The following is a 24,599-nucleotide window of genomic DNA, read 5'->3' on the forward strand; positions in this document are numbered from 1 at the left end:
TCTCTGTAATCTCCTTCAGTCCTACATTATTCTGAGAACTCTGCGTTCTTCCAGTTCTGGGCTCATGCAGGTCCCTGATTTTCAGTGCTCCACTATTGGTAGCCAGGCCTTCAATTCCCTAAGCCCTAAGCTCTGGAATTCTCTCCCTAAACCTCTCTGCTTCTCTCTCTCTCTCCTCCTTTAAGTCATTCCTTAAAACCTGCATTTTGACCAAACTTTTGGTCACTTTTTCTAACATTGTTTTTTACGTGGCTTGGCGTCAAATGATAATGCTCCTGGGAAGTGCCTTCGGGATGCTTTTAATACATTAAAGGCTCTATAAAGCCAAGTTGCTGTTGGTGTGTTAAGACTCCAAATGTTGCTTTAGTTGGGAATTTCCTCAGAGCTGTTCCTGTTCCATCATTGCATCTTGGGCAGAAGTGGGACAGAGACCCTGTTTGCGGAGATTCTGCTGCACTTCCAGAGAGGGAGAGCAGCTCTGAGGAAACTCCTGGCCTTTGCTTTTCTCTTCCTCTTAGATTAAAAAATCTAGTAATGTTAAACATGAAAGTACTTCATATTAACCAACATGGATCATATTTAACGTTAAAAAGTTAAACATTTTACAGCTGTTATGATCTGGAATGCATTGCCTGAAAAGGTGGAAGCACATTCATTAGTAACTTTTTCAGAAGGATACGTGATTGGATATGTACTCGAAGGGAAAAAAATTTACAAGACTATTGGGGAAAGAGCAGGAAAGTGGGACTCATTGGGTAGCCTCTACCAAAGAGCCAGCACAGGCACGATGGGCACAATGGCCTCCTTCTGTGTTGTATCATTCCCTGATTCTCCAATAGAAGTGAAGGAATGTTGGTTATTCACACCACTTCAGTTACAAAGCTTGTGGAACATACTTGTTTTCCCTTGTCAGAGCCATATTTGCGCTGCCATCTATTATTTTTGAAGCTGCTAGTCAAAATTTGCTACATTTCTACTTTTGTATGTTTAACCTCTTGCATTAATCAACTGCCATTTTACAGCAGAATAAAATACACTACATCAAAACAACAATCCCCATTTATGTAATACCTTTAACATAAAATTAGCCCAAAGTGCTTCACAGAGCAAGTATATTAAAACAGACACCCAAAGGGATGGTGAATATATATTTTGAGAAGGTTTTTAAAGCAAGAAAGAGGGGTAGAGAGCTGAAGGAATTTAGAGAGGGCAAAGGCTAGGGCCCATTGTGGGAGCACCTTCACAAGGGCTGCAATGGTTCAAGGCAAGTCCCACCACCATTTGCTCATGGCAACTAGTGATGAGCAATAAATGTTGCCTTGTCAGTGTTGCCCACACCCTGAGAACAAATCAAAGTACAGTGAAAGGCTCTGCCACCAAGGTTTGGGAAAATGGAGGCTGGATGCACAAAAGGCTGGAGTCAGAGAAACAGAATGGACAAGGTGATATAGGGGTGGGGGAAGTTGCAGAGATAGGAGCATGGAGGCATTTAAAAATGAGCATGAGGGCTTTAAATGTAAGGACAACATTGATCAGCAAGGATTGTGATTATAGGTATGTGGGACTGGACATGGAACAGGATACATGCAGCAGATGAATATGGGAACCTATTTATCATTCTCCATCTAGCCACATGTCTGACAGATGACACTGATTTGGGATCAATACCGCAACTGACCTCATATGAATATCTTTTAATTACTTTGGTACTAGATCTACTCTTCACTCAAAGTGGGATGCATTGATCAACTGCGATTTTGGTTAAAATTTAAATGCACTTCACTGCTTCTAGATCCATAGCTGGAAATTTTCCACGTTCTGTGCGGACATTCATACTGATTGTATTGGGACCGCAGCTGTTTTCAGGAGATGGGTTGGGGCAACATTGAAATCGCACACATCATATGGGTGAGTAAGAGTTGTGAGCAAAGCACACCTGAGATTCCTTTACATAGATGGACATGGGATGAGGGCAAGTAGACAACGAAGGCTACAAATACAATAGTGGAGGAAGGTAAATGCAACCAACTTCAGCAGAGAGCTCCTGAGGAGAACAATGAAATTGTTGTAGTCCCAATAACAGCTCAGTTTTTTTTCTTTTTATTCATTTGTGGGATATGAACATCGCTGGCAAGGCCAGCATTTATTGTCCATCCCTAATTGCCCTTGAAAAAATGGTATTCAGGCACCTTCTTGAACCGCTGCAGTCCATGTGGCATAGGGACATCCACAGTGCTGTTAAGGAAGGAGTTCCAGGATTTTGCCCCAGCAACAGTGAAGGAAAGCGATATATTTCCAACTCAGGATGGTATGTGACTTGGAGGGGAACTCGTAGGTGGTGGTGTTCCCATGCCCTTGTCCTTCTAGGTGGTAGGGGTCGTGGGTTCGGAAGGTGCTGTCTAAGGAGCCTTGGTGAGTTGCTGCAGTGCATCTTGCAGATGGTACACTGCTGTCACTGTGTGCCGGTGGTGGAGGGAGTGAATGTTTAAGGTGGTAAATGGAGTTCCGGTCAAGTGGGTGGCATTGTCCTGGATGGTGTTGAATTTCTTGAGTCTTGTTGAAGCTGCACTCATCCAGGCAAATGGAGAGTATTCCACCACATTCCTGACTTGTGCCTTGTAGGTGATGGACAGGCTTTGGCTTTGGGGAATCAGGAGGTGAATTACTCATTGCAGAATTCCCAGCCTCTAACCTGCTCTTGTAGACACAGTATTTATATGGCTGGTCAGGTTATGTTTCTGGTCAAGTTGATACAGAGCATAAGGATGCCTATAATTTAATTGATAGTTATGTAATGTTATCAGACATTGAAATGGCTCACGCTACTAGTAATAAATCAATAACTAAATGATATAATAGGGATTTCTGTTTGAATTTCTGTTTCCTATTCTGGATGCTACAGGAATTACCATTCTATCCCTGTTGACTAAAATAACAAGGGATGGTTGGGCTTTTTCAAAGCAGCTTACATTGCAGGGCTAATTGGATAACTCTTTCAAAGAGCATGATGGGCTGAATGGCCTCCTTCTGCTGTATTATTCTATGGGCTGGATTTTAAGTGCCCAGTGGCGGGCGAAGAAATGGCGTCCCACACACGCGAACCGCCATGACGTCGCAATCCCCTGCCCAGCGGCTCATTTAAATACCCTGGTCGGCCCGGCCCCAATCATGTGGAGGGGGTGGGCTCTCTGACACTGGCAATGGCGTCAGCTGCCTATGTGGTGCCACGTTTAAAGGGCATCCATCCCTGCCGCCTAATTTAAATGTTTAAAGGGAACCACCACCCGCCCCCCCCCCCCACTGTTCAAACCAAAGTTCTATCACCCCTTTCCCACTCCCCAATAACAATAAAATTAAGTATCTGCCCTTCCCCCCAAAACACTTGCCTTTCAGATATGTCCGTCCCCCTCCCAAACTGTACAAAGTTCACAGGTCACCCTTTCCTACCATCCCCAATGAAGAAAATTTGACCCCGGTCCCCCCACCCACACTAAAAGTGTCACGTTCCCCTCCACCCCTTCCCCACCACTGAGCGCCTACTTTCCCCAGACGGGAACATGAAGGCGCAGGAGTGCCGGCCACTGCCCTGAAGATCGTGGCCCGACCATTAGATCACAGGGTAAGTGGATTTAAATGTATGCTTTTAATGAATTACCATATGTTAATCCAGGTCCCGTCGCCTAGCGGTGGGTGGGCCGCCACGGAGCCTCGTCGTTACCGGGAAGATTGGGCCTGGCCATCCCGGCGTCGGGCTCCGTAGTAGGCCGCTGCCAGAAAGATCTTCTGGCACACCCCCATCATGGAGCCCGACTTTGGGGGCCCTGTAAAATCCAGCCCTATGATTCTAAGTTATCACAATGATGTGCATATTGATTGATATTAGAAGGAAATTTGCAGGTTTCAAAGTACTTCGACAATGTGATTGTGTAAAAGGCTCCATCTTACTGATAGTTCAGGGACAGCTTTTTTTTCAATGCTTTTGAAAGTTTTTCTTTGAATGACTATCGTATTGTTACTTTTCCATTTGTTACTTAAAGGCTATCACTGTTAGTTCCTATACTTAGTTTCCATGACTGTAGAATAACTAAAACTACAGAAGCATACACGACTGAATTGTAAAATGTATTTTAATTCAGCATATGAACCCAAAAATAATAAATCCTGGAATGATAGATGTATTTATTCTGGAACGGTATTTTATGGTTTCAAATGCTGAATCATGGTACACTTCAAAATGCTGGAAAGAGGATGACAGGAATGTCAAAATCAGATTTTCTTTAGAGGAGGTCTGGCTCCCCACCCCCTCCCCAGGTTCATCAGCAAATACATTTTGCAGCTTAGTCAAAAGTTTCTAAATTCGCCACTGTAAAAGTTGCACTTGTGTGTACTTCAGTTCTCCACCTGCATCCAATAATACAATATTGAGTGTATCTGTAGCATAAGTCCCCATCCCCACCTCCACCTCCAGGCACACAAACTGACAGCTCAATAAACAGTACTCAGCATTCGGACTGGAAACTGGGAGATCAGAAAGGCACCAAACAAAACTGAACAGAATCAAAGTATGAAGGAAATGAACAACACAGATCAGGAAAGCTGACTCCTCTTACAGAAGGGGAAATAACAGGAAAGATTCTTCTCTCGAGATTTTTCCAGACAGTCCTATCCAAATAAGACAGTAATAATGCTATGGGGACTCATATGTTCACATTTTCTACTGCGACAGTGGATGTCAGTAACAGATTCCACCCACCCCTCATCACTTCACCCCCTGCCACTCTCCCAGCACAGACAGAAACTCTGATGAGAACCTGCCAAATCAGGCTCCCCATAGGACAGTCACTGGTGGCATGGGCTGATAAACAGATGGATTTTCCTCTATGCCAGTCTTATGGCAGCATAGGCACTAACGAGGTAAACCTCGACCAGTGAGTAGCATGCCCAGCAAGCCGGGGTTTTGAAAAGCCAGAAAGGGATGAAAACTGGTGGAATAATGCATAAAAAAATCAGCTCAGCGAGACAATTAAATGACATTCAAAGAATCAAAGGTTGTGAAATATATAAGATGGTGAGAAGGCATAAGAAAGATGCCCACAAAATCTGCATGTTTTATGCCTACACCAAAACAAAATCATACCTCTGGACAAGGTCCTGAGAAGGACTGTACTCCCCCAGGATTCCACAGAGCTCTCTCAGGGCCCGCCAATCTCTCGACGTTAACGCTGGCAATAGAACTAGTTCGTGCCATGAAGCAGCCAGCAGGCGGATGTACTCTTTGACCAACACCTCCTTGAAAAATTGAAGCCTTTTATTCCACATTATCTGCCAAAAAAGTATTTCATCTGCAAGTTGGCAAAGTGGTGTCATGAGATTAGATGGCTCCACATCACACCTACAGAGCAAAATACATATCATGTATTAATGAACTAATAGCAACAATCAATAAGGCCACACACTTCAAAACAACTGTGATGCTAGACTGAGCATTAATGGTAAATATAAAATGTTCATGCAGCTCTCCATTCCTTGCATATATAGCTCCTCTTTCAGAGCAGAATTGTGGCTGATACAGGATCAGTAACTCGTGTTAATTGCTTCCAAGTCTTAATTTTGATTCCTGCATAATGAATAATGAAATAATCACACTTGCTGTGCATACATCTGATTAAATTGTCCTTCGTTACTTTTTGGTTGCTGTTTGAAGTTAGTTCAAGGTGAAGTTTTTCATATGTTTTATTACAGTAGTATGAGCATGCTTCTCATTAATCACAACCAGTTCAATTTGCCATTATATCATTAATATTCACCATAATATTATTATATACTATTTCAGCTAATAAGTGCCGTGCAAAGAACACAATTTGTTAGAGAACTTCCAAGCCTATTTGTGAAGACACTGAGACCAGGAAGCTTAGGTCGAGACTGTTTATTGCTTGCCACAGAACTTACTTCACCACTCCTAACAACACACAGCCAGTGCTGGCAGGTACTTCTTTATATATACACATTTGAATACAATTAATTAATTAACACCCAGCACCTGTTTACCCTATTACCTTGAACTATCAGGTATTTATCATCCGTTAACAGAACTTCAGACCCTAACACAATTCAGTATAAATCTGACATGGAGGACAAAAATGTATAGAACTGACAAACTAAGTACTGGGTTTTCTACTTTTCATCTTCTGGACTTATTAAAAACATTTTGGTATGAAATAAAAATGATTTACTCATTTTTCATTCCTACCTGTCGCCTCTTTTCTGCTCTCAGCCTGTGCTTTGCTCCACTGAGTTGCCAATCAAAGCCCACACTCCTTCCAATGGCATGTCCAGCAATTCTGCTCAGTCCTGCCAGCCAGCCTCTGATTGGAAACTTGGTGAGTGGGAGAATCACAGATAAGAACCAAAACCCCACCTCCCCTGCACTATTTATTTCTCTCCCTCACCTAGCAGCACATGAGGGAACTCATTCCTTCCACTGGATTTCCATGCAGCAGATCATATGCAGATCCTATGAAGAGAGATTGGGAAACTGGGCTTGTATTCTTGAGGATTTTGAAGAATGAGAGGTGATCTTATTGAAACCTACAAGATACTTAAAGGGAATAGCAGGGTAGATGCAGGTAAGATGTTTCCCCTGGTTGGGGAGTCGAGAACCAGGGGATACAATTTCAAACAAAATAAGGGGGAAGCCACTTAGGACAGAGATGAGGAGAAATTTCTTCAGAGGGTTGTGAATCTTTGGAATTCTCTACCCCAGAGGGCTGTGAAAGTTCAGTCATTGAGTATGTTTAAAGCAGAGATTGACAGATTTCTAAATACCAATGACATAAAGGGATATGGGGATAGTTTGGGGAAAAAGGCATTGAAGTGGATGATCAGCCATGATCATATTGCATGGCAGAGCAGGCTCAATGGACTGAATGGCCTACTCCTGCTCCTATCTGCCTAGAAACAGCTGTTTCTTTAACAAAGAGCTCTTTTTTATGTGGGCAGGTTGACCAGATGGGAATGGAGCGTCACCAATCTCCTCCCCTCTCCTCTACTGCCCACCCCCACCCTCCACCCTCCACCCCCCACATTGGACAAGAATTCCACTGGATGTTAACCCAGTATTTGGAGACCAGAGCTCTTGTCTCCTGCTTGCCAGGGCTATGAAGTGCAGGCCCCCCATTCAGACACAATTATCCCAGTGGATATTCAGAGGCCTGGACTATGCTCTCTGCTCATTGAGACTGCCAGGAATGGGGCTCAAACTCTTAACCTTCTAATTCAGAGGTCAGAATGCTACCACTGAGCCAAAACTTACTCTAGTATTCACTGTAATGAATATGGGTAAATTTGAAGTATTGTACCAGCTGGCAACTCTACATGTAAGTTGTAAATATCATGAAGTGGTGTCAGATTAGCATGAGTAAATTGTATACATTTTCACAATGCAGCAAATACTTGATATTGTTGCTAGTCTTTCATATGCTAACTTAAATATTAGTACCTGCTTTGTATTAGGACTGGATCTTTAAGTTGCTTTGTCTCCTCCGCATGTAACAACTGGTGTAGAAGAGACTGGGGATGCAGGTTGAAGCTATGGGTTTAAGTCCAGGACAGAAGACAATGTGCAGAGTAAGCAAAGCAGGGAGGAAGATACTGTATTACAGCAGGGCCCTCAGAGATGAGGCAGGAATCCCTGAGTGCAGAGTACCTATTCAATCCTATTGATCTGAGGAAAAGAAAGTCATAAAATGGTAAGTACTTTATATAATGAGGCAGACAACTCTTCACTCCATTATTTATAAGAAATGTTCTTATTGAAAATAAACTGCAGTCAAAAAATTCAAGAGCTTATCTCATTGGCTTATTCTGCAAACAGTAATGGCTGTGAGAAAAGAGGCAAAAAAGTGCATTTATGTAGCACCTTTCATGACCTTAGGCAATCAATAAAGTAATTTTGAAGTGTAGTCACTGTTGTAAAGTAGGGAAATGCCGCAGCCAATTTTTGCACAGCAAGCTCCCACAAACAGCATTGTGATAATGACCACATAATCTCATTTAGTGGCATTGGTTAAGGAATAAATATTGGCTTGGAGACTGGGGAGAATTGCCCTGCTCTTCTTCAAATAGTCCCAATGGATCTTGTACATCCACCTGAGAGGTCAGATGGGGCTTTGGTTTAATACAGGGTTTGGCAACCTTTGTTACCCAAACAGCCTTTTAAAAAAAATTTGCCTAAAATAAAAACTATTGGGAGCTGCAAGATGAAAGTTCAGCACTTCTAAACCAAATACATGGAAAATTGCCAAGTGTCTCTGGTAGAATGCATGATTTGCATAAATAACAAATAAAATACATGTATTGAACTTATGTATCAATAGAAAACAAATCAAAATTAAAATAGACCTCACCGAATTATCACGTTTTTTGATGTTTTTGCTTCTTTCTAAAAATTTTTCTTTGTATCTCCAGTATATGCATGTTCAGGTTTTATGCATCAATTTGCATTGTTATGACCAGGTGAGAAAGGGGTCTAGGGTTCCCTCTCAGCCTTCATCTGGTCTTACCATAACAGAGTTTTATTTTTAAACACACTTTTTTTTAGCTCCTCCTTAGTGAATCCATGTTCACCGCTTTCCAATTGTAAGGCAAAGAAACTTGCCAAACAGATTTTCTTAGGTTTAAAGAAGAAAGGTTGAACTTTATTAAACTTAACTCTAATTCGGTTAACACCTACGGATACGCGACGCGCCCATGCTAGCATGCATCCACGATACACACATGCAGATAGAGACAGAAAAGAGAAGAAATAAAGTTTAAAAGTTTGAGGTTTGAAGATAGTTTTGGTTACTGTTCTTCAAGCTCGCTGTAGAGTCCTTGATTGTAGGTAGGTCTTGCTTTTCGTTGGGGCCCAGTATTCTTCTTAAATCTTGTTCGATGTAGGAGACTTTTCTCTCTTGAGGTTCATGTGTCCTCAGTGGGTCCAGAGGCATGTGAGAAAGAGATGGGAGCAGACAAGAGAGGCTGTGGCGAGCCAGCCGGGAGAGGTCTTTACAGTCCAGGAGTAAACAGTCTCTCTCTCTCTCTCTCTCTCTCTCTCTCTCTCTCAAACTGTCTGTACAATTCAGAAAAACTCAGGGTGCCCAGCAGGTTAGTCATGTGACTAGCTGGTTTGACCATGTCTGTTTGTGGATTCGGCCATCTTAGCAGTCATCCTGGAATGTGAGCTTCCTCACCTTCAATGTCTGGTGAACAAAGTCCATTGTGCGTTGAATGTGTCAGGGAATGGTCCTTTGTCTCTACAAGCACTGTCTGTTAGTATGTAAATGTTTTTTCCAGCCACGGCTGATCTGTTTAACAAGTCATTTCCTCACTCCAGTTTAAAATCAATGTTCATATGACAGAATTAATATGCCTCATTCTTGGCAGGTGGGGGTCTGCATAACAGCATGAACTATGCACGAGCATGTTCGAAAAGAAAATGTAAAATGGTGAACCATATTAATTTAATGGAAAAACTGCACATTTGCACTTTGAATTGAAAAAGTAATATGAAATTTACATATAAAACTGAGAATGATTTTTGTCTTTTTGTTTTAATACCAGGTCTTGTGATTAATGGATTTTTTTAAACTATCATTTTGTCAGTAAAGTCATCTTTAGAACAACCTTCAACTTAAGATGTGTAGAATTAAGCCAATTTTTCTGGCTATTGATTCTAGTGATTAAAAAAAAAAGCTTCTAATAGCAAATTCAGAATAATTTATCATTTCAGCTAGATTAGAAACAATAATGGTCGCAACAATAAAACCTGTTCTTTGAACCAAAGGCATTATCTATAACCATGGTGTGGCTATACCATTTAAACAGGTTTATTTAGAGCATGGTGATGTTTTTTGTTAAAATAATCATTTGAAACTGTATAGTGCAGCATAATGATTAGCCTATTATCCCCACAATAAAAACATGACTCTTACTTGACTTGACTTAATTTTTTTAGGCTTTTCTCATGATAATGGGATCCAACTGGACAAGATTGGGAGCCGCAAATGAGGTGTTAAAGAGCTGCACGCAGTTCTGGAGCCACAGGTTGCCGACCCCTGGTTTAATGCCTCTACTGGAGGAGCAACCTCAAACATCGTAGCACACCCTCAGTAATGTCTCTTCTGGAAGACCGACCTCAAACACTGCAACACTCCCTCACTACTACACTGAATTGTCAGCCGAGATTGCATGTTCAAGGCCCGGAGTGGGGCATGTCTGTTGCTGATTTTAGATTGTAACTACCAGTCTAGGCCACACATGTTATACTCCTGTTACATCCACCAAGATCCTCTCTTAATAGTTAAAAGTTTTAAAAGTGCAGGTGAAATCACCCACACTCTCTAAACAATGAAATTAACTCCAGATCACTTTAAAAGCTGACCAGTTTCATGAGGCACTGCCAGGCACTTTTTAAATTCAGTTTGCCATTGCACTGAAGTTAGTTAGAATCATAGAATAGAATCATAGAATGGTTAGAGCACAGAAGGAGGCCATTTGGCACATCGTGCCCATGCTGGCTCTCTATAAGATAGACCCACTCCCCTGTCCTTTCCCTATAACCCTGCAAATATTTCCTCTTCAGATAATTATCACATGCCCTTTTAAAAGCCACAATTGAATCTGCTTCCACCTCACTCTCAGGCAGTGTATTCCAGATCCTAACCACTCGCTGCATAAAAAAAGATTTTCTTCATGTTATCGTTGCTTCTTTTGCCAATCACCTTAAATCAGTGTCCTCTGGTTCTGAACCCTTCCACCAATGGGAAAAGTTTCTCCCTACTCTGTCCAGACCCCTCATGATTTTGAACACCTCTGTCAAATCTCCTCTCAACCTTCTCTTCTTTAAAGAGAACAACCCCATGTAACTGAAGCCTCTCATCCCCTGAACCATTCTCGTAAATCTTTTCTGCACTCTCTCCAATGTCTTCACATCCTTCCTAAAGTGTGGTGACCAGAATTGGACACAATACTCCAGTTGGGGACAAACCAGTGTTTTATAAGGGTTTGCCGTAACTTTCTTGCTTTTGTACCCAATGCTTCTGTTTGAGGTTGAACTCAGGCAATGCGATGTTCGCTGGAAGAGACAATCTTACACAACTTTTCCCCAGAGCCAGTGCAGGTTCTAGAGAATTTTGTCTGATCATGCTTCTGTAAAGTAGCTTGGGAATTTTTCCTACAAAAAATACAAGTTGCTGCTTATTCTCTGAACTGAAACCACTTTGCAGAGATGTTAAATGATGTAAAATGGGGCAAAATTAAGCTGTTCATGTTGGCTTTTCCTCTCAAAGTCGATCCCACTGAATCCCCTCATGCTTTTCAGCAGCATCCACAATTTGCCACTGAGGCCCGGGTGAGCTCATTTACATATATTCTAATGAGGGACAGTGATGTTACAGTGATGAGATTTCTGTTTTTGCACTTGCCATGCCCTTGGGCAAATTAGATGGAAATGATAAGGCCCAGTTGATGCCAAGGATCAGCTGAGACAGGCAGAAGTGAGCCAGAAAAGCATGGAGAGATTCAACAACAACATCAACTTATAATTGTATAGCACCTTTAACATAATAAAACGTCCCAAGGTGCTTTATAGGATCATTAAAAAATGACACCGAGCCACATAAGGAGATATTAGGTCAGAAGCTTGACCAAAGAGATAGGTTTTAAGGAGTGTCTTAAAGGAGGAAAGCGAGGTAGAGAGGCAGAGAGGGTTAGGAAGGGTATTCCAGAGTTTAGGGCCTAGGCAACTGAAGGTCTCGCTACCCAATGGAAGAGCAATTAGAATTGAGGATGCTCAAAGGTCCAGAATTAGATGTGTGTAGATATCTCGGAGGGTTGTGGGGCTGGAGGAGATTACAGAGATAGGGAGGGATGAGACCACGGAAGGATTTGAAAACAAGGATGAGAATTTGAAAATCAAGACGTTGCTTGACTGAGAGCCAATGTAAGTCAGCGAGCACAGGGGTGATAAGGCAATTGGACTTGGTGCGAGTTAAGATACGGACAGCAGAGTTTTGGCTGACCTCAAGGTCACAGAGGGTAGAATGTGGGAGACCAGCCAGAAGTGCATTGGAATAGCCACATCTAGAGGTAACGAAGGCATGAATGAGGGTTTCAGTAGCAGATGAGCTGAGACAGGGATGAAGTCAGATGATGAAAAGGGCATGCAAATAGGCGGTCTTAGTGATGGCACAAATAATTGGTCGAAAGCTCATCTCGAGGTCAAATGTGACACCAAGATTGCGAAAAAAACTGGTTTTGTCTCAAACTGCCAGGGGGAGGGATGGAGTCGGTAGCTAGGGCACGGAGTTTGGAACGGGGACCAAAAACAATGACTTCAGGCTTCCCATTATTTCGTTGCAAGAAATTTCTGCTCATTCAGTACCAGATCTAAGATAAGCAGTCTGACAATTTAGCAACAGTGGAGAAGTCGAGAGAGGTGGTGCTGAGGTAGAGCTGATGTCATCAGCATACATGTGAAAACTAACACTGTGCTTTTGGACGTTGTTGCATTGAGATGAGAAATAGGAGGGGGTCAAGGATAGATCCTTGGGGGACACCAGAGGTAATAGTGTGGGAGTGGGAAGAAAAGCCATTGCAAGTGATTCTCTGGCTACGATTAGATAGATAAGAATAGAACCATGTGACAGCAGTCCCATCCAGCTGGATGACGGTGGAGAGGCTTTGGAGGAGGATATTGTGGTCAAAGGCTGCAGACAGATCGAGAAGGATGAGGAGGGATAGTTTACATCTGTCATAGTCACATAGGATGTCATTTGTGAATTTGACAAGAGCCTTTTAGGTACTGTGGCAGGGACAGAAACCTGATTGGAGTGATTCAAACAAGGAGTTCCAGCAACAATGGGCACAATTTGAGAGGCGACAGAACATTCAAGGATTTTGGAGAGGAAAGGGAGGTTGGAGATTGGATGGTAGTTTTCAAGGACAGAGGGGTCAAGGATTGGCTTTTTGAGGAGAGGGGTGATGACAGCAGATTTAAAGGACAGAGAGACAACACCTGAAGAGAGAGAACCGTTAACAATGACGACTAACATGGGAGCCAGGAAGGGAAGTTGGGTGATCAGCAGTTTAGTGGGAATAGGGTTGAGGGAGCAGGAGCTGGGTCTCATGGACAAAATGACCTTAGAGAAGGCATGAGGGCAGATAAGTGAGAAACTAGACAAGGATGTGAGTTCAGGGTTAGGTCAGAGAGGGGAACCTTGGAGGAAATTTGGCCCGATGGGCTAGCAGGAGGGAGGGAAGCCGCAAAGCCAACTGATCAGATGGTCTCAATCTTAGTGACAAAGAAGTCCATAAACTCCTCTCAATATCAAGCTCTGCAGCTGGAAATTTTTTTGTGCAGCAATACGTTTCACATTCTGCCTGCCCTGACCCGGACTCACTTCCAAGAGTGTGAGACCACTGGAAGATTTAACTGCTTCACCCACAGTGGAGTTTTCTCAGAAGCATGGGCATACCCTTGTCTACCATTAACATGGAAGAGAAGGAAGAGGAAGAACAGCACAAGATGGAGCAAATGTACCCCAATGGATAGCATTCCCAGCCTTTTGAATAAACAGGTCACACACAGGCCTCAGTGAGGGGATGTGTATAGGAAGAGTGTGATCAGCAATGAGGAAATGAGAGAACTCTGCCATTGACTGCTTGAGACCTCAGCCATGGTCAATGGCCCTCAATAATCTCTCCATGGCTAAAAAAACAGTGATGACAGCACCCAACTTTTATGGCACAGGGTTGTTTCAGGCAGCCATAGGGGAGTCTCTGTAATATCAGGCAGGGCACATTCTCGGCATGCATTCATGAGGTGACTGATGTACTTTACAGGCGAGCTGAGAATTTGTAATTTTTGGCATCACAGCAATGCAGCAGCGAAATAGGGTCATCAGGGTTACTGATCTTCCCATAGTACAAGACACAATAGATAGCACTGTTGCTTTGTGAGCTCACCATCACCTTCTCAAGGGCAATCAAGGATGGGCAATAAATGCTGGCTGAGTCAGCAATGCCCACATCCCATGAAAGAATTTAAAAAAACTCTGGCCGCATGTTTGCATTGCCTAAATAGATTGGGAAGGGCTCTGTAGTATGCTTACGCATGTGGTTCATGCATTGTTACAGCCTGCTGTGATCACAGACTCACCATACAAAAAGGCATTGTTGAGGAGGTGCTTTGGAGACACATGTACATGAAGGAGAGCATCATGACATTCAGAGGACTCCACAGTTGCAAGGGACATTAGAGCACATTTCATCACTGAAGTCTTTCATTTATCTTTGACACCTGTGTTTCACCTCCTTCATCCTTCAATCCACTACCATCCTAGAATATGACCACACATCAGCCCTCTGTCCCTATATGACCATGCCAATAATTATCACTGATTGAATGATATCATCAAATAAGCTCACCCCCTGTACAGCCCTAGATTCTGTGAATGACGAAGAATGACATAAGTGCACATCTATTTTACTATAGCAAAATCCAAAGTGAACACTGGCTATCCTGCTCCTCATAGTTTGTAAGCATTTCATATGGCAATGCTCCATCTGGTGCCCTGCCATTCATGGGCACTGTACACCATTTCCTCATACAACAAGACTCAGTCTTCAAGTGGAGGAAAGGGTTATAAGGTTGCACTCGCAAGTAACTGCAGCTTGGGGGAAAGGTAGCCATTCTATAAGGCTCTGAGTTAGTGCTGCATCACAAACCCCTCAGAGTGCATTCTGAAAGGGTGAAGGGTGTGTTGGTGCCTAGAGTTCCTGAGACAAAAAGAGAGTGGCTGATGTGTTACTTTGCTGTCTGCTGCTGCAATCTCCAGCCCAAACTGACTTTTTAAAGGTTGCATTCTAATTTCAATGCACCCCAGCACATTAATTCTGTTTAACATGGGGTTTTATGCCAACAAAAGCTACACTGGATATGTAAATGACTGACTCATTAGGCAGTGGTGCAAGCACCTTTCTAGACCATAATGCAACTAATTTTCCACTGGTGAAGAAGTGCTGCAACTCACCCAATCGAACATCTGGGCTGTGTGCCTCTAAAGGGCTTCTGTGACAACAGAAACAGGTTCAAATACACAATTCCACATTTCCTTGGCCGCTGTCATGTTCAATCAGTGTGCTAACCAAGGACAAGAGCTCGGGAGAAGTAACTGCAGCCGATACATCCACCAGATTAATTGTGGAAAAGCGGCAATTTGACTACTTGGGCTGACAGTGGGAGTACAATAAGTATAGCCTAGTGAAAGGCCTGTGAGATTCCAGCTATCCACAGTGCCTCCACAACTTTGTCCTGCAAAGGAGCCAAATGAAGTGGCAGCCAGAAGAAAAGTACAAGAAACTGAAGCAAATGACAAAGCGCACCACAAAAGAAGAACTGCCCGCTGAATGAACTACTGAGCGTGGTGCAGTCTTTCTAATATCTAGCTAATAATGTAGCTTTTGCTAATGTTTGATACTCTTTCCTAACAAAAACGTATCAATCTCAATCTTGAAAGCTCCAATTATTCTGGAATCCACAGCCTTTTGGTGAAGATCATTCTAGATTTCCACTCCGCTTTGTGTGATAAAAGTGCTTCCTGATTTTTCTCCTAAATGCCTGGCTCTAATTTTCAGATTGTCTCCTTTTGTTCTTGATTTCCCACACCAGAGGAAATAGTTTCTCGATATCTACCTTAATGAATCCTTTTATCATTTTAAATAGTTCAATCAGATCACCCTCAATCTTTTATATGCAAGGGACCACAAGCCAATTCCTCTTTACATAAAGTGTGTGGTGTTGGTTTTTACTTCCTAATAATGTGCTGCTTCTAAGTCTTCCCCCATTGGACAGAGGAACTTAAGATGGATGGTTGCTGGGTACCTGTGCTTGCATTTAGGGAGAGAGAGATGGCCCATTTCCTTGTTCTGTGGGCTGAATTATGGCACGGCAAATGATACGGTGATGAAGTGTCTGCCTTATCCTGTACAACTGATGTCCCCACTGTAGTGACAGACATGGGGTGTTAGGGAGTTTGCAATGTGGCAGCGACCAGAGAGACATCTCCATCTTATAGACTAACTCCTACCAATCCAAAATAGAAAGTTGGAATACAAAAGGGGAGGAAGCTATTCTTCAGTTGTACAGAGCCTTGGTCAGACCCCATCTGGTAAATTGTGTTCAGTTTTGGGTACTGCACCTCAGAAGGAATATATTAGCCTTGGAGGAGTGCAGTGCAGATTCACCAGATTGATACCAGTGCTTAGAGGGTTAAATTGTGAGGACAGGTTGCATAAACTTGGCGTTTATTCAAAAAAAACTAACCTTGCCCCTTTCCTCTTTTTCATCTACTGTCCTTTGGTAACATCATCCAAATACATGGGGTCAGCTTCCAGGTGAATGCTAACAACAACTGGCTCTACTTCTCAACAACTCATGATCCTTCCACTGTCTCTGTGTTGTCACTCCACCCTTGGATGAGTAGCAATTTCCTCTAGTTAAGCATTCGTAAGACTGAAGCTTTTGTCTTCGGTCCGCATCACAAACTCTGTACCCTTGCCACCGATGCCCACTACCCTTCCCTACCTGACCACTGTCTCAGGTTGAACCAGACTGATCACAACCTTGGCATCGCATCTCCCTCTAAGCCGAGTCCTGACCCCATCTGCTCTCCATTACAAAGACTGCCTACTTCTACCTCCATTACATCACCTGGCATCCCCCTGCCTCAGGCCCTTTATGCCTTTTTGGCTGGCCTTCCATCTTTCACCCTCTGCAAACTTCAGCTCATCCCAAAATCTTCTGCCCATACTTTATTCCATACCAAGTCCTGTTCATCCATCACTCCTGTGCTTGCTGACCTACTTTGGTTTTTCATATACATGTTAAATTCATTTCATAGTCTCATCCTCCCTATGACTGTAACCTCCTCTGGTCCTACAATGCCCCTTGAACTCTCCATTCCTCTGACTTTGGCTTCTTGTGTATCCTCCACTTGCTTTTTCCCACCATTAGTAGTCATGCCTTCAGCCATTTAAGCCCCATGTTCTGGAATTCCCGTCCTAAATCCCTCTGTCTCTCCACCTCCCCCTTCACTTTTAAGACACTCCTTAAAAGCCATCTCTTCAAACAATCCAGTGTCTCCTCCTCTGGCTTTTCCTTATGTCTCCTAGAATTGCCTTGGGACTTTTTTTCCGTGTTAAAAGCACTACATCAATGCAAATCATTGTTGGTGTATCCCCTTGTTCCCGCAAAGGCTTACCTTGAAGAGTGTATGAATCTTGTGGAATTTGGGGAAATATTTCTGTCCCTTCTGCCACTGTTAGGTGAACTGGGATCACTTTCACCACTGCTGCTATTCCCTGAGCTGTTTCCTTCATCATGAAATTCTTCCCCAGCCATTATATGTTGGATCACTGCTTCTGAAATGTATCAAAAAAAATTTACTTCAGAATGCAAACATTGCAATAAACTGTAATACAAACAGTTTACACTGATGTATACAATGTCACTGCAGATGGCATACAACATTTGATGGGTCAAAGCCAACACTATAATTGTGTCGAATATTTACTCTTCTGGGTAGTTACACAAGAGGTGGAATAACATGCTGATCATACCACTGTTTTTTTTCAAGCCATTTGACCCAACTGTTCTACGTCAGTGTTTATGATCTATATGAGCCTCTTCCCACCCTACTTCATCTAATTCATCTAATGCTATCCGCATAACCTGCTGTTCCATTCTCCCTTATGCATTTACCACCAAGCAAGTCATCTTTAAACATGCTGTTTGGAATGTGGAACTCACTACCACAGGAAGTGAGGCAACTTGCATAGATGCATTCAAGGGGAAACTAGATGAACACATGTGGCAGAAAGGAATAGAAGGGTAATTTGATGGGGTTAGATGAAGAAAGGGGGCAGGAAGCTTGTGGATGGGCCTGTTGGGCCGAATGGCCTGTTTGTGTTGTGAATACTCCAAGAAATTGACAGGTAGACTTTTTACTGTTCTGATCCATGAGGAGCAGGTTGGTTAGAAAATCATGAGGAGCCCCCAGTTCGAGATTCTCCCACAGACTGTAGAGTTTTAACCCCATAGAGTGTCTGATGTCAGTGATTGGTTCCCTGCGGGGAGGCCAGTCTGACTGACAGCTGGGCCTTTAGTCAGGCGGGAAGCCAGTCACTGACGGCTGCGGTTCACTGCAGGAATGGGAGAGATTCGGCCGGAGATGGAGGGGTGCGATTAGGGATTCAAGGGGGGAGGGGGGAGGGGGGGGTGCGATTGGGGGCGGGGCAATTGTGGGGTCTACTGATCCCGGCTGTCTTTGGGGACTGGTGGTGTTGGTGGTGGGGAGATTGGGGCCTGGTGATGGTGGTGGGAGAATTGGGGCCTGGTGGTGTTGGGGGAGGGATTGGTGCCTGCGGGGGGTGGTTGGGGCACCAGAGCCTGGTGGTGATAGTGGGAGGATCAGTGCTTGGTGATGGGGATGGAAGGATTGGGGCCTGATGTTGGCGGCAGGGGGATTGGGGCCTGGTGGTGGTGATGGAGGAATCGGGGCCTGGTGATAGTGGTGGGGGGCTCGGGACCTGGTGATGGTGAAGGTGGGATCGGGGCCTGGTGATGGTGGTGGCAGGGGGATCAGGGCCTGTTGGTGAAGGCGGGGGGACTGGAGCCTGGTGGTGGTGATGGAGGGATCGGGTCTGGTGATGGTGGGATTGGGGCCTGGTAATAGTGGCGGCAGGGGATCGAGTCTGGTGGTGGTAGGATGTGGATCGGAGTCTGGTAGTGGTGGTGGAGGGATCAGGCCCTGGTCAATGTTGTGTTTCTCTTTCTTGACACAAACAGACCAATCACACAGACAAGATAGGTGAATCTAAAAGGTGAGTTCTTTTCTTGAAGATGCTAACTTATATACAGCAAACTAGGAAAGCAGGGTAACACATCTTATCTCTAGAGCTGCTTCCATTGATCATGTGGGTCTGTACATCATATCCTGTCTGGTAATGGACAGCCATGTTAGATATGCCCCTTAAAGTAATACCACAACTGTGGGGAAAGTTGTTGGGGTGGCCCCAATTGCCGAGGCTCCTCAGGCAGGCACCTGGATCCAGGAGGTAGGTGCCAAGGCACTCCTGAATCCACCAAGGCCTCGCCTTGAGGAAGCTGCCCAGTTACTCAACACTCGGGAAATCTGGCTGACAGCAGTTAATTTTCAGAAGCTGTATGACAAGAGGCTCGCGACCTCATTAACATATTTAAAGTTCCAACCCGCCTCCTTGGATCAAGTTGATCGCCTGCCCTCCTTTCTGCCTCAGTTAAAGCCAGAAATAGGTGGGTTTGGGTCGGGAAACAGATTTCTGAGACTTTAACTATGCACCTGACCCAAACCCATGCGTTTTTTAAAGTTAAAGTTCAGCCCACATAGTCAATCTTTGTTCAAATGATAAAAAGGAAAATGATTTGGACTTGTTTGTTTCCCTCTTCTAATCCCTCCCCTCCTCTGCTGAATTTGCTGGCTTAGGAACATAGGAAACTCATAATGGGGTTTAGCCCACAGAGCTCGAATGCTCTCAGATATTTTGCCCATATCACATACTTCCCAAGTGACCTTCGGCACTGTTTGAGGGCATGTCACTTTATCACAAGTGACATCACAGCTCTGATCTGCCTGATGGTCATTTAAGAACACGTCCAGCAGGGGCCACTGGGGAGTTACTTGCACTGGAGCAGTGGCCAAGTTTTCCACGCCCGAGCCAAGGCATTCAAACCCACTGCAGGGATAAAACCTGAGATTCTCACAGTTTCCACACATCCACTGAGCCATTGGGAACCTCTCCCATTGTAATTCAACAGCTGCTACACAAAATACAGAACCATGAAACTACTTTAGACCATGTGTATCCCCTGTATTAAGTATTTAGATAAAAATATGAAAAATTACTTTGAATTGTTAATTTAAATAAAATCCGACATCATTCTTATTCCCAGTAATATCATTTTGAGAACAATAGAGTAAGATTTCCTCTGTTGTGGAACTTAATAATCTATTTATAAAGAACACTTTTTACACATAATTCACAGAGATAATCTTCAATCAGTGTGTTAAAATGATCAAAATTATTTTCAATTTGCAGAACAATTTTAAATACCAATGGAAATGAGGTTTTTTATTCTGATTGCCAGTAGGGCTCGCAGTGTGGTGCATTTGCATGTACTGGAAGCTATATATATTAATACACAGGGCCCTGTTCTGTGCAGACAGAAAGAACATGTACACACATTGCATCTGTTTCAGCTGAACAAAATAAGTGACAGCCATTCACTGGTTCATTCCTCAGAGAAATGCCTTAACCAATCAGATTCAAGCTGCCTGGTTTAAATTTCAAACAAAGCTTGACAGTTAACTGTCAGTCACCATGGCAATGTCTCTACCAATCAGAGTTCACTTGCCAACCAATCAGCACTCTCTTCCCATACAGTATAAAGTTGTTGCTTCCCCTTACATTGGTATTCTTTTGGATTGTCTTGATGAGTGCAAGACGAAAAGCTTCGACAACATGTCTCTATTTTCAGCAATACTTTTTTATTCTATAAAATTTTCATGTAACAATAGGCATAGCAACAAATAAGGAATTTATCATTTATCTGTGTGTCATCATATTGTGCAACAATTAACTCTAAAATGGCTAGTCAGTATTAGTTCTTACTAACCGTACAGACTTGTATTTTATTCAGTCGGGTTAAGCATGCAACAAAAGACACTTTCAGAAATGTATTTTGTTGCAAATGAAGAACCAACACCTATATTAAAAATATGCCACGAGCCTCTTATAATCTCTTAGACTTCAGAATAAAGTAGAATGAACACCTTATCAAACCATGACTTTAGCTGTACCAGGTTTATGAAAGAAAATACAGACAATCTCACCCTTGTACCCCTGCCAGAGTTGACTGCTCTGCCTTGGCATCCTTTGAAGTTCAACCAGCACAGTGGTGCAGTGGTTAGCACCGCAGCCTCACAGCTCCAGCAACCCGGGTTCAATTCTGGGTACTGCCTGTGTGGAGTTTGCAAGTTCTCCCTGTGTCTGCGTGGGTTTCCTCCGGGTGCTCCGGTTTCCTCCCACAAGCCAAAAGACTTGCAGGTTGATAGGTAAATTGGCCATTAGTAATTGCCCCTAGTATAGGTAGGTGATAGGGAAATATAGGGACAGATGGGGATGTGGTAGGAATATGGAATTAGTGTAGGATTAGTATAAATGGGTGGTTGATGGTCGGCACAGACTCAATGGGCTGAAGGGCCTGTTTCAGTGCTGTATCTCTAAACTAAACTAAACTAAACAACCAAAGAAAATCCAAATTATATCTTTCCAAATCAAATCAAATTGTCATTTACACATCATCCACCTCTGCCCCAACCTTAATCCATCTGCTACTGAAAGCCTCATCCATGCCTCTGCCACCTCTGATTATTCCAATGCTCTCCTGACCAGCCTCTCATCCTCCAGCCTCCACAAAATTCAGTTCATCCAATACCCTGCTGCCTATAATTTACTCTGCATCAAGTGCTACTTGCCAATGGTTGTCCTACATAGATACCCAATCTCCATGCTTCAAATTTAAATTGTGTTTAAATCCCTTCATGGCCTCACCCCTCTCTTCCTCTGTCACCTCTTCTAGCCCTACAATTCCGGCTGTCGTCCACTCCCCACCTCCATTCCTCATACTCTGACCTCTTGTGCATCTACCCCCCCCCCTTTGCCCACCATCGGTGGACATACCTTCGGTTCCATAGGTCTCGTGCTCTGGTACTCTCTCCTTAAACCTCTCCATCTCCTGCTCCTCCTTTACGATCCTACTTAAGACCCATCCCTTTGACCAAACTTTTGGATACCCCTCTTATTGGCTCCTTTGGCATGGCATCCGTTCTTTCATCATGCCTCTGTGAAGTGTCCCGTGATGTTTTTATACATCATATAAACAAAGGTTTCTGTATAATTCAAGACACAGACACCGCCTGCTGTTTCAGGAGTGCCACTGGAATGCCAGTGGTAGGCATTGAATAGATATCAAAAAGTACGCATGGAGTTGGCAACAATACACATTCCACCTACACAGCTGAATTATCCTGTTATCTTTTGTGTGCTCTGAAACTTTTTAAGAACATCCTTTGCATAGTCTCCTGTAGCAAAGGTGTGCTATAACGGGACACCATCAGTTCATCGATCTTTAGAGTCAGCCGTAAAATGCCCACATGAAACATCTAATGGACGTGAATATTTTAGTTCTTTAAGAATCAGCTTTGGGTAAGAGTAGTGAGAAATGCTGAAAAGCCTGCTTTTGTACAGCTGAACCTGATCAATACTCAAAAAAATCTATAATACTTGCTTACTCATCAAGAGCAGATTGATGCGAAAAAACAATTTTATTAAAGGACAGGACTCTTCAGTACTCAGTTGTTCAGTGAAGAAAATATGAAGTCTTAGCAGAAAGACGTTTCTGATCATTAGCAATGGTACCTTTCATTTAACATTAATAAAGCAAAGGTCAAGAGTTCAGTTATGATGCTTTAGCGTAACCGTCTGATCGATATATTGGGGGAAAGCAAAGAAATCCTAAGAGGTTATCCAATATGATGCTGGAATTACCCATATTGTTCCCGACATTATAACCCAGGCTCCAACTCAACCCAAACAGGCGAAATCTGTTCATTGTGAGAAAAACACCAACTGCAAACATTAATCCAGCTTTCTCCAGTATAATATTACAAGACTTGAACATATTTGTTTTCACTATATGTGAACAGTTCAGAATCATAGAGCAAATAAAGAATTATGTAAAATATTTTAATTAGCCACATGTAAGGATGGTTTCCTCCATGTCTATCCCTTTGTTACCTCTAGACTTGCTGGCCTCCCATTTTCCACTCTCCATAAACATGAGCTCATCCAAAACACTAACTTGCACCAAGTCCCATTCACCCATCATCCCTACGCTTGCTGGCTTACACTGGCTCCTAGTCCAGCAATGCCTCAGTTTAAAAATTCTTATACTTGTTTTCAAGTCCAACCGCAGACTCAGCCCTCTCTATCTCTGTACTGTCCTCCAGCCCTACAACCCTTTGAGATCTTTGCACTCCTCCAGTTCTGGCCTCTTGCGCATCCCCGATTTTCAATACTCCAGCCGTGCCTTCAACAGCCTAGGCTCTAAGCTCTGGAATTTCCTCCCTAAACCTCTTGAAACAAAAATACAGGGATGATTTTAAGTCTACTCAGCCAGCTGAAACCGAGCTGGTGAGCAGATAAAATTGCCCAGGTTTCTTACCCATTGAAAAGCTGACAGCAATGCACTGTTCTGAATTTTAACCTGCTGTACTGAACAGGCAACAAAAACACTCACACAAAGCCAACAAGGTCCCTCTTTACATATGCATGTTGGGCCTCAATGACATCATTGGTACCTGATAGTCATTTTAACAGGTGGCCTGCGGTGAGAAGCTGCTGTCATTTTCCCACCAGGTGTAGGCAAAGAGGACCAGGGGCCAGAACAGACCCAAACAGATACGCATTTTTACTTTCCTCATAGGTAGGGCCCTACCAAATTCACAGTCAAATTTTACAGATTTCATGGCATTATACGAATCATGAATTTCACGATTTCACATATTTAAATTGTAAATTTCACCTGTTGCAATAACCATGAAAATGATCTATTTAAAACAAAAAAAAAGACAAAGGAGTTTTCTGGTTTTAAATGGCATTTATTGTATACTCAAAAACTATTATATAAAGCTGACTATAAACAGGTCACATTCTTTACCCAGTGAAGCCAGTTGTTGAACGTGATGACTCTGGTGCAGGTGCAGGCACCATATTTAAAAGCCTGCCAGCCCTGCAGTCACTCCTGCCTTAGATCATTGTACGCTTGGAGGAGCCTTAAACTGATTGTGACTGGTTCCTGTACACCCCCATCCTGGAGGAGGGCAGAAAATGGTGACCGAGGCGAGACACAGGGTGGCCCATGGTTCAGTGAATCTCCTCCAGGCTGCAAGGGAAAAGCGGGAGGTCCTCTTCCCCTGCGATGGCAAGGAGAGGTCCTCCCGCCTGACCAAGCAAGCTTGGGTGGAGATCACTGAGAAGGTCAGCAGCCATAGGGTCACCCACTGGAACTGGGTCCAATACAGGGAGAGGGTCAATGACCACCTACTTTCTGCCAACCCGAGTGCTCCATACCACTCGCTTTTTTGGGCAATGCACATGACTATATGGGATATGCGCGACATGGGGACAGTGGCACTATTTTGGCAATGGCAGAGGTATGAGGTTAGGGCCTTATCCTGACAGATGCATAGTTACATCTCAGCCACAGGCAACCTTCCTTCATAGCTCACCCCTATTAACTCCACTGACTCCGAGTGTCGGCATGAGAGATATCAGATCCCCCTGCTGGGGATGAGGGCTGACACTAGATGTGTCACGCTGAGCTCTTGCCCAATCTCTACCATCTCCATCCTTCCTCTTGCTGGACAAGAGGGCCCACAATAGGAGGGCGATGGCCCGGA

At 43.5% G+C, this 24,599-nt stretch overlaps 1 protein-coding gene across 1 annotated transcript in view; it reads right to left on the bottom strand.

Moving 5' to 3' along the window:
• Positions 1-17,377: 17,377 nt before the first annotated feature.
• LOC137372999 (nuclear receptor subfamily 6 group A member 1-like) overlaps positions 17,378-24,599 on the bottom strand; it is a 399,911-nt gene continuing 392,689 nt past the window's right edge. Inside the window, exon 7 of the mRNA XM_068037622.1 lies at positions 17,378-17,457. Coding sequence (XP_067893723.1) covers positions 17,452-17,457 — 6 coding nt within the window. The 3' untranslated portion in view covers positions 17,378-17,451. The remainder of the gene's footprint in view (positions 17,458-24,599) is intronic.

This window comes from Heterodontus francisci, chromosome 8, assembly GCF_036365525.1.
Source record: "Heterodontus francisci isolate sHetFra1 chromosome 8, sHetFra1.hap1, whole genome shotgun sequence".
Lineage (NCBI taxonomy): Eukaryota > Metazoa > Chordata > Chondrichthyes > Heterodontiformes > Heterodontidae > Heterodontus > Heterodontus francisci.